The 13,355-nt window shown below is 37.8% G+C and overlaps 1 protein-coding gene across 1 annotated transcript in view; it reads left to right on the top strand.

Annotated features, from left to right (window-relative positions):
- The window catches only part of USH2A (usherin), a 681,041-nt gene that overhangs the window by 453,363 nt on the left and 214,323 nt on the right, over positions 1–13,355 (top strand). Inside the window, exon 43 of the mRNA XM_032319004.1 lies at positions 7,372–7,535. Within this exon, the coding sequence (XP_032174895.1) occupies positions 7,372–7,535 (164 nt within the window). The remainder of the gene's footprint in view (positions 1–7,371; positions 7,536–13,355) is intronic.

Genomic DNA, 13,355 nt, shown 5'->3' with positions numbered 1-13,355 from the left:
ATTATTATGATATTCTGAAGTTCAAATCATTCTAGTAGTTATTTTTCCCATTTTATCTCCATGTACAGAATAGAATATTCTGAGCTAATTATCTAAATAATTTAGTTTAAACAAAAATAGTTTTGTTCCTATGATTGTCTTAGGTAAGAGGTGATTTTATGTGAGCTACACAGTTAAGTTGTCTCATTATTGAATTTTTGCTCTATGTAGACATGAACTCCGTGTAACTGTAAGTTTATATGATTTGTCAGTTCCTAACTTTTCTTCCTTAATAATTCTGTGCAAAATAGTCAAGTTATGGTTGTTGGGGGAACCATAACTTTGGGTTCCCTGACATTTTCATCACTTGGAAAACCTGGTGAACATGCTGTTATCATCTGAAGCTGAGGTGAGCCAGGCAAGGTTTAATGGGGGGCAGCGACCTCCTCATTGTAAACATCAGTTCACCCTTATGATTTCCAGTGCCTTTTTTCTGAGTGATCAGATAAAACTACCAAGAACACAGTGATGGCACGCCCTCTTTTTTGTTTTGGATTTGATGCAGGAGGAACAAGTTATAAGAAATAATAAGTTATTTTTTCTATTTTAAGGAAGATGTTGACTTGTAGATAATAGAACCTTAGCTGCAATTAAATTTATAAAGGAAGGTATGTTCCAACTCCTGTTCCTTTTCTAAATGTACTTCTTTGCAATGATAGTCTGGAAAGAGACTTCCATGTGACTCCTCAAGGATGCATTAATTGCCTTATCTTTAAATGAAAGTATTCAGGGTGCCTGGGTGGTGTAGTTGGTTAATTGCCTGACTCTTTATTTCAGTGTGGGTCATGATCTCAGGATCCTGGGCTTGAGTCCCACATCTGGCTCCATGCTCAATGGGGAGTCTGCTTGAGGATTCTCTCTCTCCCCTGGCCCCTCTACCCCGCCTCTAAAATAAGTAAATAAATCTTTTTTAAAAAGATTTTATTCAGGGGCACCTGGGTGGCTCAGTGGGTTAAAGCCTCTGCCTTCGGCTCAGGTCCTAATCCCAAGGTCCTGGGATTGAGCTCCTTTGCTCAGCAGGGAGCCTGCTTCCTCCTCTCAATCTGCCTGTCTCTCTGCCTACTTGTGATCTCTGCCTGTCAAATTAATAAATAAAATCTTAAAAAATAAAAAAATAAAAATAAAAAGATTTTATTTATTTATTTGACAGAGACATAGAGTTAAGAGAGCACGAGTGGAGGGAATTGCAGAGGGAGAGGGAGAAGCAGGCTCCCCACTGATGAGGAGCCAAAGGGCAGATGCTTAACCTTCTTAGCCACCCAGGTGCCCTGTAAATAAATCTTTTAAATAAATAAATGAAAGTATTCAAAATTAAATATTCATCTTATTTTCAAAAAATAGTTGGACTTGAGTATTTTAAAATTAAATTCTTTAGCTAAATATATCATGAAATCTAAGTTTAAATTTTATTGGCATAGATTCTAATTTTTTTTAAACCTTCCAAAATGAAATGTTTCAAGCCCTAAAAGAGGATGTAGTTTCTGGGAGATAATATTTAAAAGAATAGACCTTTCATTCCCCTCCTTTGCAATAAGATCAAATGTACACAGATGACATGTGCTGCTTTGCTAATATGGAAAGACAGGGCCAGTTCCAGGAGACCTGGTGGGATCTGCCAAGGGAAGGCAGGGGGAGGTAGGAAACCCTCTCCCCACCCATCGCCCTGAATGTAGCCTATGTTGCCTATAGAGGCCAGGGACTGCTGGGACCTTCAGCCTTACCCTTTTATCTTCTAACCTCTTCTTAATGCCTTGCTCCTGGGCTTCCCTCTCTTCCAGTTCTTCTCCTGAGTGTTTTTTTCACAGGCAGCTCTGGCCACTGCTTTGTATTTGGGTTTTTCACGCTTTTGTAGAACTGTGGTTTCAGTAAACAGTGTCAATTGCAGAAAAAGGAAAGAAAAGAAAAAAAAATGGAAGTGGAAGGAAGGCTTTTCTTCCATGACCACTAATATGAAGTAGATCCTTTTATTTTCTTTGTTAATGTCAAAATGTGAATAAAAGTCAGGTCTCAGAATGAAAGCCAACTTCTATACACGTTGTTGTGCCATCTCATAGGAAGAGACTTATTCAAAATAAGCAAATATGTGTCTATTTCACATTTAAATTAAAGTAGTAGAGTCACAGTGTCTCCAATGAATTTTTTTTCATTGCTCTAAATTTACCTCAAGCTATCCTTTTGCAAGTGCCATTGTATGAAACCTTACCTCAAGAAAAATGAGTCTCCAAATGTGGAAGAATGCATTTTTGTCATAGGAGATTTTTTTTCCCCTCATGTTTTATTCAAAACCAAAAAACAAACAAAAAACCCCCCAAACTAGTTTCTTTGCATTTTTTTCTAATGTGATGACATAGTAGAGCAAAGAAAGAAATTACAGCAAAATTATTTTAAGTGTGTCCTTCTGGCAGCATGATTGTAAATGGCCACAATAATATGACAGCAGCAGCTTGCCCTCGCAATCTGGAAAGTACCGTGTTATGAAAACTTTCAAGGGTGATAAGCATTACTCTTCAATATCAAAAGAAAAAAATCTTCAGTAGCATTTTTAGAAATGGTAAGTAAGTGGTATAAAGAACAAGCAGATACTGTCAATGAAATATATATATATAAATATATATATTGCAGATTTAAGTAGTAGAAATAAGTGTTGCATTTTTGCTTGCTTATGTGTTCATTCCCATAAAGGATTTGGGCATGTAAGGAACAGTATGCTGTCTGAGGTTTTTCAAATCCTCCCAGGTGTGCTGCTGCACTCCAGCATGTGCTGGGCTGTGGCAGATATGAAGAAGAGTTAGTGGAAGAAGCAAGTGAGTAGCCTGCATTTTCAGAAGCATGATTTATATTGGTGACAATATTGACACATGAATTCTGTTAGGACATCAATAAAGTTGACACATTTTTAATTCTGATGAAAATAACCTGAGGCATTCTGTGGCTGCACTGTAGAATTTTATTGGTTACAAAAACACATCAGACCCTTTCAAGATACAAGCCTTCACACGTTTTGCCCTGGAATGTTGCTTCCCACTAGACAGATGTCTTCATTGCACAAAATGCCACTTGTCATCAGTACCTATCCCAAATATTACCTCCTCCGTGAAGACTGGATGACTGGATGAGGTTCAGCTAGATGCTCTATCTGAACCATGTTGGAAGAAAAGGGAATAAATGAACCCATATTTTAGGAGTTCTCATTTAAAAACATATTTCTGTAAATAGGTATGTTCTCCAGTGGAACAGATATCCTGTTCATTATGTTTAGCATCTAGAATGTTGTTAATGTTCAACAAATATTCTTAAATGAATGAATGAATGAATGAATGAAATGATGTAGCAACATGAGAGACAGTATAATGTGTAAAAGAAACATCTTGCTAAGTCTTAGTAGGACTTCTTTGTTGGACAGGTAGATTTTTGTGATGCTAGTTTACCAAATTGTATATGCCCTGAAAGTTATGAGACTGAATGCTTTAGTAACTATGAAATATCCATTCATTCATTTATGAAATTTGCTACTCTGTAAATAAACAGATTCCTGGGTTATAAGAACTTCAACATCTAAACGGAACCTAACTTTCTAATTCACTTGAGCAGGAACAACTGAACCTTGAAATGAGTACATTACCATAAATAAGTTTTTAGTATAAATTATCTTTTACAAGGAAAAATACCATAATCATTTCTTATAACACAACAAAAATTTCCATTTTCTGTGTTTTGGTGAAGGGAGACCTTGAGGGTGGTCTCAGACAAATTAATAATTTAGAGAATAAGCATTGTAATAACCCAGTATTTCTAAATGGACCTCAAACACTTGGTATTACTGAGTAAAGAATAGACCCTATATGAAGTGTACATTCACTTTGCAGATTTCAAAAGCTGTTTTTTACAGAGTTTAAAATGGTACTTTTTGAAGACGGTCTTATGACACACAATTAGTATTTAGAGAAGAAATTGGTTTGATATACCTAAGTTTTGCATGAGTATATGATATCAATGAGTCTAGAATTTTTCTTTTAAAAGTATCCTTTTATTATTAACTAAATGGAATGTCACATTTGATGTCAATAATCAACACCTCAGTCCATCCAAAAATGAGCTTACCTCAAGTGGACAGAAAAAAAAAACACTTTAAGTACACTAATACGTGTATTCTTTTTTGACATGAAGTAGCAAAATACAGACTGAGACATATAGTCATAAGTATATACACTGGCTAACATAAAGATTAGGTTTGGGATGCAATGAAAATGATGTATTTTTGTATTTTATTGAAGAGAATTCAAGATTCTATATCCTTAAAAAGTTAACCAATTGGAAGTTAAAGAAAATGCAAAAGACAGATGCATGACATCAAGTCAAATGCCTATTGATTTCCCAATTAAATAAAACGATGAATAATGGAAAGAATTTAAGATTAGAAATGAGACTAGAGGCTTGTTTAGTCATTTTAACTAGTCGTAGAGCCTTAGGCAAATCCACTTACCTTCTTAGGGTCTCAGTTTTCTTATCTGTAAAATGTAGCAGGTATTTTATTATTTGAAGTGGAAATATTCTACACCCATGTATCACTCAAAAATTTTAATATTACTTTGGAAATGGACACTCCAGTTATCTATATGACCTCAATTTCTTTTGTGCATGTATAAATTGTATATTTCAGCACAGCCAAATTATGATGGAATAGCCTAAAATCCCTACAGAAGTTGTTTACAATGTATCATTTAGTCAGTGATGTTAATTGCATTTGCAGAAAAGAACCACACAAATGGTATCACTTTAAAGCCAGCAAGATTACTAAATGTATAATAGCATAGACATGTGAAAGAAAGATTCAACTGTTGTAAGAGAGAAGATTAGGCATCCAGACTCTAGCTAAATTTGTGTTAAGCCATTTCATGAAGTAAAACACAATTAAAAGTATTTCACTCCAGGAGAAAGCTAATGAAGCCAAGGTTGCTGGTTCAATTCCCAAGTGAGCCATTAGCTTTTGTCTTACTCTGTTGTCACAGACTCGCTACCTCTTACCCTCAACTCACCATCTTGCAAATTTATACTAGTGGTTACAGAGGAAACTTGGTGAGACTGGATATATAAGCAAAAATCCATGCCCAGAGCTAGTAAAATAACTCAAAGGTCAAGCCCCAGTGATAGGACATCATCCAAGTACTGACACATCAGATTATCCTTATGATGATGATTATTATTATTGCCATCATTATTATGGTGGGAGCATTGCATCGTGGTTAAAAGAGCGAGCTCTAGAATTGGACTGTCTGGGTTTGAATCTCTACTGTTCCACTTACCAGCTTGACAACTTGGACAAGTTATTTAACTCTTTGAGCCTTAGTCTCCTCCTTTTCTAAAATAGTTGTTCTCATAGGGTAATTGTGAGGAACGAGTGAGTTAACCCATGTGGAAAATCCCTGAAACATACTAACTACTAAGTAAATGCTATTATTATCTTTCAGCTGTCTTGCTCATGTTGACTATTTGGCACTTGCCGAAAAACATTTGTGGTAGTTTCTTCTAGCTGCTAGAAACGAACTGGGTGACAAAAAACAATAGAAATTTATTGTTTTGCACTTCTGGAGGCTAAAAGTCCAAAATTAAGTTGTTGTCAGGGTTATGCTTCCTTCAGTGTCTGGAGAAAAATTGTTTCTTGCCTGTTCCAACTTATGATGTGTTCCAAGTTGTTCCTTGGCTCGTGACCGTATAACTTCAATGTCTGCCCATCTTCACAAGGCCATCTTCTCCCTGTGTGTGTCTGTATCTGTATCAAAATTTTCCTCTGTTTTTATAAAGACATCAGTCCATTGCATTTTGGGCTTTCCTGAACCTAGTATGACCTCGACTTGACTGTGTCTGCAAAATCCCTATCTCCAAATAAGTTCACATTCACAGGTACCAGGGGTTGGAACTTAAACATACTGGTTGGGGGTTGGGAGCACAGAATTCAACCCATTACATCATACAAAGCAGGAAAAAAAAGAAAGAAAATAAGTCACAAGAAGAAAGGGTAAAGCAAACAAATGTAGAAAATTTGATGCTAGTACTTATTTGGGGGAAATAGGTAAATAGCCTCAAAGAAATCACTGTCCTTACCCATCACTACAACAGACCGACACCTTATATGTGGCTGAGTCACAGCCCTGCAAAAATATCTTTGGACCATGAGTGAAAAATAAGATGACTTCAACAAGCAGTAGAAGCAGACTTCAATATAGGTAGCAGCAAAATGCTGTGAGAATCCTGGCAGAATTATTTAACACGACCCTATAAATGGCATCCCCTCTTTGTCAAGCCTGATAAGTTGTGACTTACTGAAACACATTCCATGGGCCCTGCATTGGATGCAGGGTGTCTGGGATGACATCATAAACCCAAAAAAGGTGATGATGATCTAAGGCCAGCATATGCCCTGCGTACTGGATGACCCCGGGGATAGTGATGTGCTGTGTAACATGTTGAAGCAAATTTCATGGTCTAAGCCATTGTCCACGCAAAGCCTGACTGTGTCTATAAATAGCATTTTCCTATCTGGGTGGTTTTGAACCAAATGAAGAAAGCATGACAGTCTTCTGCCTGAAAGAGCCAAAAAAGATTAAAAAAAAAAAAAGGATGGCTTTACTTTATCATTGATTTAATACGTGACTTGGGAAGTCCTCATCATCTCACATCCCCATGTCCAGTTTTCTCCTTCTGCAAAGCAATATTCAGTTTCCACTGTATTGACTCAAGTAAATATGTTCACACGATAGCAAAATGCAGCTCGCTGTAGCAAAGCTCTCGGCGGGAGAATGTTGTACCCTTTGGTCACAGTTACGATTTAATTTAGGGGTTTATCAGTCTTCCAATGAGATTATGGGAGGGAAGGATAGGTGTAGGAAGAAAATGGTGATGAGGGATTCTGATATTTGAAAATGGATGAGTTTCCCAAAAGAAGAGCATAAAACTGTCTGGATCAAATTCAGATAGAACGCTGGCCTGTTGCCAGGTTTGTAATTGCATCTTGAATTGAGCTGTAATCCTCACCACTTCCAAAAACAGTAAGAGTGAGAAAACGATAAACCACATTTGTTTTAAAGAGTGGTTATTTGCTTTAGCATTCCTAATAAAATATTTTCCCTGACACTGTGGTGAAGGCTCCAGAGCTACAAAGATAGTGGCATGTTTTTTGTGGAGGGAGGAAAAAGAAGATAATTCCCTTTTGTGGGGGAAACAGCATGTTGTACATTTGGGGAATACTGTATTTTGTAAGGAAAAAGCAATGTGTGGGTTTTGTTTTCCTTTAAAGAGAAATATGTAATGACTTTTTGAAAAATGACCTTTCAGGTTTACGACGTACGAGTATAAGGTGTTTGTACACAACAGCATGGGTTTTACACCGAGCCAAGAAGCTACCGTGACAACATTAGCTGGTCTTCCAAAGAGGGGCACCAACCTCACTGCAACCGTTCTTAACCACACTGCCATAGATGTGACATGGGCTAAACCAAGTAAGTTAGCATCTTATGTCTTTAGTTCCCCTTAGCGTATTATACCAACATGAATTTCAATTGGACGCATTAAAAAATAAAAACAACAAAAATCTGAGATGGTTGTGCTACTCTTCAGAGCCAGACTCTCTCTCCCTACTTTGACATCCTTCTTGGGCCTTCTCATCCTCTTCCATTCCTTTTGGTCGGGAAAGTAATTTCTGTCACACCAACCAGTCGTGATAGCAATGTCCGTGTGTTAATTTGCTAGAATGCAATACTGTGCATTTCCCACAGAAAGCTCTGCCCCCCATCTTGTAACTCAGTACTTATTAGCAAGAACCATTGACAGGATTGCAGTCATATGAGGGATTTTTCCAAGTGAATCATCTTCAGCGCTGGTTGTAGACAGAATTCCAACTTCACAAAGGAAAATGGAACCTGGACATCACCACTGGGCTTGCTTCAATAATGCAGGGGCCTCGCCCTGACCCTATTCAAAGCACACCTTTATGGGCAGTTAGAAGAGCTTACAGATGGATCTAATCTGCTCCTGCAATTTTAGAAACACAAAAACTGAAATTTCAGATCTTGTTGGTCTGCAGAATAGTGTTTAACAGCAGACCTGTTAATTTGTAGTGATCCGTTATCACCATTAGAAAACAGCAATGAGGGGCCGATGGGTGGTTCAGTGGGTTGAGCCTCTGCCTTCAGCACAGGTCATGATCTCAGGGTCCTGGGATCGAGCCCCACGTCGGGCTCTCTGCTCGGCGGGGAGCCTGCTTCCCCCTCTCTCTCTCTGCCTGCCTCTCTGCCTAGTTGTGATTTCTCTCTCTGCCAAATAAATAAATAAAATCTTTAAAAAAAAAACAGCAATGAATTTATCATGGAAATAGGTGTTGTAACCATTCTTAGAAATACCACTTGAGATCTGGCAAGTAGTTGAATCAAAACTTACTAGAATAGTACCACATAACGAGAAACATCTGATTCACAAATCCCCAAGTGAAATGTTTGTCTCATGAAAGAGAACTGTACCTGCTAGGGTAACCATCTATGGTTAGAGTCTGCATAGCTATAAAACTACTCTTGGCCTGGGATGACTAGGGAATAGTAATCACGTGATTTTCATTCAACCTTTGAGCTTTGTGCCAGCCTAAGACATGCTTCCTGTTCCATTTAGAAAATCTGAGTGGATTTGCCTCCATGTTATATTTTATCAGTTGTAAATTAAAACCAGGATTAGGTGACATTAACAGTAAATTAAAATCTGTACCTGCTCTGTTGATCTACATTGCCACTAAATAACCCATTTTTACAGAAGACTATCACCCTAGGGTTTTTATAAAGTTGCTGGTTTCTAATAATCTGTGTCACCTCTGTTGGGATCTCTTAAGCCATTTAAATGGAAGAATGGAAATTAATTGATGCTTATGATTACCCTCTGAGACACCTCTGGGAAAAATACAAAGTTTTTATCTGGAGATGGATTTTTATGTCTGATATATTTGCATTCATCTCTCCCTCTTCCTCCCTACTTTACCCTCACCACCTGACTCATCTTAAAAGCCTGCTCATAAAGGTGGATATCCTCCCCCTCATCTGACATTTGAATACTGCTGCTAAGATCCAGCTGCTGAATTTTTGCCAGTATGGGTCCTTTACGTTATAATTGCATGCCTGAAGTAAGCGTGCTTATAAAAACTGACAAACCTAATAGATCTGCAGCAGCTCGCTGAAGTTTCATTACCTTGGTAATCTGAACCTCTGACCTTCGGGATGTAGGTAATGCAATCTGCTGTTATTTCCATTCATACCTTAGAAATATTTCAGATAACTATTTGTGAGCACAAAGGTTAACTCTCAGAAGAGGGTCAGCTCTCCCAAAGCTTGTTGCATTATCATTTTCTTCCTTCGTGCAACCTGCTAGCCTAAGTAAATTAACTAGTCACTCCTCTGTGATAGGGCCACCTCTTTTTTGCAATTTTAATTTAAGTTGTTTCCTTGGTTTCCTGGATACGTTTGGCACATTGTTGAATATGCTAAAAGGCACAAAACTATAGGATGAAAATCAATTGGATACATTTATAAATATTTACTTATTAAAGATTGCCTTTCAAAAAAACATAAAAATGTATTTTTGAAAAACCATATTCTGTCTTAACTGTGACCTCCCCATGAATACACCATTTTGATAGCTGCGTATTTCTGGTAAATTTTTACTAACCACAGATTAACGGGAATGTTATTGAGCATTTTAGAAGGACTCATTTTTAATGTTTGCTTCACTGTGTGGTCTCATGTGAGGTAAAATCATCCCCACATTTCTTCAGTTCCTTTTTAGGGTTCATATAGCAAACTGGCAGCACACAGACCACATTTACTTCCCCATCTGCCCTACACTGTCTTGCCTATAGTATTTTTCTTAAGTAACATATTTACAACATTTAACAATTAGAAGATTTTGCATAAAGATGATGATTTGGGATTGATTTGAAAAATCAAATGATTGGGTGAAATTTTTTTCACACTCCAGTTCTCCTGTGGGTGATTCCATCTATTCTCACTTTTTCAGATTCTCCTAACTAAGAAAATTACAAATTCCTATGAAGCCTTATGAAGGGATGATTTTAAACTTTGGAATCAGGGAAACTTGAGTTTGGATCCCAGTCCCAGTGTTTTTTTAGCGCTATGACTAAAGCAAGCCACTTAACCTCACTGAACCCTGGTTTCCTCATCCAGTATCTTTGAAATGTTGTGATAGGGATGAAATGAGGTAATATATGTTTAGAACTTCATATATCATTATTTAGTATCAGTATAAAGTATTACTGTGTCTCTAAAATGTTGACAGTGTTGTCAATAGCAGTTTTACAAAAGAAAAAAAATTGGAAAGCCATTTCTAATAAGAATTTGGTCATGGCATTCAGATAAAAGCTTTTCTATGGTGAGTTGAAGATAGACAAAGAGGAGATGTCGCTTTATAATGATCTAACTTGGCTAAAAGGTAGAACCACCAACCGTTGCATAGTATCATTTCCTACCCCCTCCCCCTTGAAGGTGGTGTTCCCCATACCCATCAACCTAGACACCACACACACTTACCAGCCTTGGAGTTACTCATGGCCTTGTGCCTATGTTCGTACCAATAAAATGTGAAAATAAATGATGTATGTCTTTGGGCGTCATAAGCACAAAACATTAGCTATGTCCCTTTCTGTTCTCTCTTCATAATTTCCCTGGGCAGAATGTAGACATGGCGGTTTTCTCAGTTTCAACTCTGCAGACATGGACGACACCTTAAAAGAGCCAAACCACATAAGAGAGGGAACCTGGGCTGTTGAAATAGAACGCCATCTGATTCACTCATTTGGGGGCTACTATGTGAGATATAAATTAACATCTGTTTTATTTAAGTCAACTTTTATCAGTGCCTCTTGGTTACTACAGTTCAGTTAACTCTCTCAGTCCCTATTTGCCTATATGAGTTCACTTAAGGAGCCGAAGTTATCTATCTTGTTTCTATTGCTTAATATAGCATGATGAGTAATTAACATATCTCATATACAATTTCCTTTAAATACAGTTTTCTCCGGCAGGCTATTGATGGGAGTTGGAACACAATGAAAGACTAAGTAGCTGGGAGGATTTCCTAAATACAGGTGATTGTTTCTGACGATGCCTAAGTCAGATAGAAGGCATGAGAAATCTTTTTGGGAAAGATAAGGAGCCTGGCTTGGGTCGCTTCTTTATGTAAGCAATATTCTCTTGCAGAGTAAAGAATTTTTTTTTAAAAGATTTTATTTATTCATTTGACAGACAGAGATCACAAGCACACAGAGAAGCAGGCAGAGAGAGAGGGGGGAAGCAGGCTCCCTGCCGAGCAGAGAGCCCAATGCATGGCTCGATCCCAGGATCCTGAGATCATGACCTGAGCCAAAGGCAGCAGCTTAACCCACTGAGCCACCCAGGTGCCCCAAGTAAAGAATTTTTTAAGGAAGTAATTTGATTTAAAAAAAAAAAAACTTTTTTTTTAAAAACTCTACCCTCAAGGTAGGACTCGAATTCACAACCCAGAGATCAAGAGTCTCATGCTATACTGACTGAGCCAGCCAGGTGCCCCACAAGAAGTAGTTTTGGTTCCTCACATTTTCCAGGAAGTATTTGGTTAATGACACAAAGCTCTGCATGTTGAACTTGGGAAATTGAACACTGATTTGAGAATCTATGAGCAAGATACACTTCTATTATAAAATAACCTTAATGGGATCCTTCCAAGTTTTTACATTTGAACAAAATTACGTCCTCCCAAGGAGCCTGCTAACGAGAGATGTGTCTAAAGAAGTCAATCCTAGACAAATCTGGACACCTATTGAATGGAATGGTTTGCTGTAATTGCTCTAGATCAGGCCACAGATGTTTTTGTAAAAAGCCAGATAGTAAATACTTCAGGCTTTGTGTGCTATATATAGTCTATGTGGCAACTGCTTAACTTTGCCATTGTAGCACAAACACAGCAATAGATGACACCTACACAAGCATAGCTGTGTTCCAGGAACAGTTTATTATGGACACTGAGATAAAATTTTCATATAATTTTCACATGTCACAAAATACTATTCTTTTGATCTTTTTTCCCCAGCCATTTAAAAAATGTAAAAACCATGCTTAGCTTGTAGATTAATATAACCAGGTGGCAGTTCACATTTGACTTAGAGGCCAGATTTTGCCCATGGACCATCATTGGCTGACCCTAATGTAGATGCTAAAAATCTAGAGGATGTAATTGACATTAATAGTAATCTGTAGGGGTGCCTCTGTCACTCACGTGGTTAAGTGTCTGCCTGTGGCTTAGGTCATGACCCCATGGTCCTGGGATCGGGCCCCACGTTGGGCTCCTTGCTCAGTGGGAAGAACTTCTCCCCCTGCCTGCTGCTCCCCCTGCTTGTGTGTTCTCTCTCTGTGTCAAATAATGTCAAATAAATAAATAAATAAAATCTTTAATAGTAATCTCTAAAAATAATCCAACAGCGTGTGAGGAGCATTACCTAAGTACTTTAGCAAGAGGACTTTCAGCTAGCTCACCTAACAACCGTTTTAAATTACTTGGGAATCTATTACAAAGGAGAGGAAACTCTTGTATATTTGAGAACTGTTACAGCTAAGATCACATTTCTGACCAGCTGTTACAGCTAAAATCACCCAAAATGTCATCTAATAGCAAAAGTTATGTCCAAAGTTTATAACCGTATTCAACTCACTGAGGTGGCCTGATTGATACACTACAGTTAGAGGAATACCTGTACTCAGATAAATTTATATGATCTAGAAAATATGGGTTGCACATCATAGGATTAGAATATCTGAACAAATTTAACAAATGTTTTTTGTTGTTTCAAACACGTGCTAGCATGAACAGCTCCAAATCATGTAACTCTAGCTCAGATATTCACACTTTGATGTCTAAGTCCACCTGGTGGCCAGAAAAACACTTCAAATTCAAGAAGTCTCAAGTGGAACAAGTGTCCATCCCATAATTACTCCTTTTTTTTTACTCCTATGTTTTCTATTTTATGTAATGAGATCCACCCAGAAACCAAAACCATAAATCTGAGATTTCTATAACTCTTCCTTACCCCTTCTAAACTCTCTGGGGTGGCTTAAGGACCTTGGCACCTTCCATCTAGTAGATCCACCATTCCCTTGGGCCTTCAAGTCCTCCAGGTGGGAAAATGAAAGACAATCGGAAATAGCCAGTTGCTCTAAAAAGAGCAAAAAGATGCAAGAAGCCCAGAAAATATATTCTGGCTATTTGACAAAAAGAGAAAAGACATGGGTGTT

This window comes from Mustela erminea, chromosome 17 (genome assembly GCF_009829155.1).
Source record: "Mustela erminea isolate mMusErm1 chromosome 17, mMusErm1.Pri, whole genome shotgun sequence".
Taxonomy (NCBI): domain Eukaryota; kingdom Metazoa; phylum Chordata; class Mammalia; order Carnivora; family Mustelidae; genus Mustela; species Mustela erminea.
Note: the sequence above shows the minus strand (reverse complement) of the source record. Positions and strands in the feature narration are given on the sequence as shown.